Raw genomic sequence first — 3,078 nt, 5'->3', positions numbered from 1 at the left:
TTTTTTTTTTATATTTACTGTAGTCAAACTGTTCTTCGTAACAACACATACTTATGTCTATATTCTGGTAAAGCATTTCACCATAGCAACACATATCTTAACGTTTATTCTGGTATAACATTTTACCATAATAACACGTATCTAAATCGATATTCTGGTAATACATTTCCCCACAATAACACATATCTAAATATATATACTGGTAATACAATTCACCATAACAACATATATCTAAATCTATATTCTGGTAATACATTTCACCATAACAACATGTATCTAAATCTATATTCTGGTAATACATTTCACCATAACAACATATATCTAAATCTATATTCTGGTAATAGATTTCACCATAACAACATATATCTAAATCTATATTCTGGTAATACATTTCACCATAATAACATAGATCTAAACCTATATTCTGGTAATACATTTCAAGACAATAACACATTTGTAAACCTATATCTTAGTAATACATTTCACCATAATAACATATATCTAAACCTATATTCTGGTAATACATTTCACGACAATAACACATTTGTAAACCTATATTTTTGTAATACATTTCACAATAACAACAAATATCTAAATCTATAATTTGGTAATACATTTCACCATAACAACATGTATCTAAATTATATTCTGGTAATACATTTCACCATAACAACATATATCTAAACCTATATTTTGGTAATACATTTCACCATTACAACACATATCTAAATTTATATTCTGGTTATACATTTCACCATACCAACACATATCTAAACCCATATTCTGGTAATAAATTTCACGACAATAACACATTTGTTAACCTATATTTTGGTAATACATTTCACCATTACAACACATATATAAATCTATATTCTGGTATTACATTTCACCATAACAACACATATCTTAACCCATATTCTGGTAATACATTTCACCATAACAACACGTATCTAAACCTATATTTTGGTAATACATTTCACCATTACAACACACATCTAAATCTGCTTTCCGGTAAAACACTGTTTATCGTGAGGACACATATTTACATGAAAAGTGAAGTAAATCAGCATGTCAACAGTTTTGAACTGAACATCTGTTCATTCCTTCGCTTATCTTTTTAAATATTGTTTAAGAAGCTGTTGTTATTGGTCAAAATGTATAACACGGAGTTACAACATGGAGAGTTCAAATTTGTATCTGAAGTAAAAGTATGAAAACACAATACGAGCTTCTATTTTCTATTCTTTAAAATAAAGGAATAGGCTAAAAAAATATATGTACTGATACATAAGATCAACAATTTCCGATTGAGGGAGTATTATTGTTGTTACCATTTAATAAACGCATCAGTTCCTATAGTGTTCATAAATAATGTAACGGAAATTATATGAATCTTGTATATCTTATAGAAGTTTTTTTTTTTAAAGTTATAACTGTGGAAACCTTTAACAGAACCCGTTCACGACACTTTCATGTAACCCAACCAAATGTTTCCCGATTTAAAAGCAGGCCAACGCAATGTCAGCAAAGCTGGTTGTGAAGTTTCTTTTCCAGGTTGACTTGGAATTCCGATATATCTGAATATCAGCTTTTGCTCTGATGCCGTTATTTGCGGATTTCTGTCTATCTTTCTCAGACTATTTCGCACATGACCTTGAATATCTGATCAATTTCGATTCTTTCATTAAAAATAAGAAAATGTTAACAGACTGGGTTTTGTTCACGTCAAACAAATTATCTGTAAATATTCAGTTGTACTTTTGTGCCTGTAATGACTATTTGTGTGTTGTCACTTCCGAATGAAACGTCGTAAACAAACAATCGATGCTAACTTTTCTCTAAATCGTTGTCCCGTAAAGCCATACAGTAAAAAGTTCATAGAATGATTCAAAAGAGTACAAGTCACTGCAACGACGGCAAGGTGATTTAAATGCATGTTTTCGACATTATAAAATATTTCTTGAATAAAACAAACAAATAATGGGATAATTGCGGAAATAAAAAAGGCGGTAACTGCAAATAGCATGGTGACTGTTTTCGTGGTGGAGTCATTCTTTATAGGTGTGGAACATGAACTATTTTCGTTGCCTGAAGTCAGATTGCGCCTCTTATTAGCTGAAACGATGAGTCCACGTACAATTAAAGAATTAAAGATGCACATTAAACAGACGGGAATCAGAATGTAAAAGAACATGTCAAGGTAGGTACGGTACTTGAAGCAATAGACATTGGTGAATTCTGGCATAACACATGATAAGTTATCGTCATCCCATTTGAGACATATACTCGGCAAATTGAGAGCAGCAATAATCAGAAAGGTCACGCCGATATAAATAAGTGCACGCTTTCTTGTACAGTACTGGTTCACATGGAAAGGGTAGCAGACAGCTATGTAGCGATCAATAGTGACCGCTACGGTGATCCAAGAGGATAACTGCATGAATATCAGTGTGCAACTGAAGTCAACAGAGCAATACGATTGGTTGTCCGATCTGGAAAGTTGGAAAAATCCTGCGAACCAGTTGAAGATACCGCCGAAAACCAGCGAAGCCATGTCGGATAGTGCGAGGAACGCAAGATACAGATAAAATGAGGACGACTTGGACAGCTGGACAAATACCACAAACGACACAATGTTTCCTACAATTCCCAGGGACGAAATGATTGGCCTGATGACTTCATTAAGGTAATCAGTGTTGACGAAAATCATGTCATCTTCAAAGTCGGTTACATTTTTGACGGGGATACTTCCATTAAAAATGTGTGAAGTTTGATTTTGAAGACTTAGGTTCCGGTCTCCCATGATTTCACTGAAAATTGTAAAATTGCATCGTTTTATATGTGAAAAATAAAATGCAAATAATAACAAGCACCGTTAAAGTACAATTATATCATTCTGAAACATATTTTGATGAACCCCTCCTAATTGTGGAGTATACATGTTACAGTTGACAAATATAACAGAATTTGGATCGTCGATATAAGAATATTTAATTTTGTCACCGTGATCTGATTTTTTACTTTGATATTAAGTAGCTACCATCATTAGCGACATGCCCTGATAATTACCTTAAATGC

At 32.6% G+C, this 3,078-nt stretch overlaps 1 protein-coding gene across 1 annotated transcript; it reads right to left on the bottom strand.

Annotated features, from left to right (window-relative positions):
* Nucleotides 1-1,819: 1,819 nt before the first annotated feature.
* On the bottom strand, nt 1,820-2,803 carry LOC110451470 (probable G-protein coupled receptor B0563.6; the record flags this gene model as incomplete). Its single annotated transcript, XM_021499506.1, has 2 exons — nt 2,287-2,803; nt 1,820-1,905 (listed from the first exon to the last, which is right to left on the bottom strand). Coding segments are annotated over exons 1-2 (603 nt in total), but the record flags the coding sequence as incomplete, so codon positions are not given.
* Between the last annotated feature and the right edge of the window lie 275 nt (nt 2,804-3,078).

The sequence above is a fragment of the Mizuhopecten yessoensis genome, unplaced genomic scaffold (genome assembly GCF_002113885.1).
Source record: "Mizuhopecten yessoensis strain PY_sf001 unplaced genomic scaffold, ASM211388v2 scaffold6047, whole genome shotgun sequence".
Lineage (NCBI taxonomy): Eukaryota > Metazoa > Mollusca > Bivalvia > Pectinida > Pectinidae > Mizuhopecten > Mizuhopecten yessoensis.
This window is presented reverse-complemented; position numbering and strand designations above follow the sequence as displayed.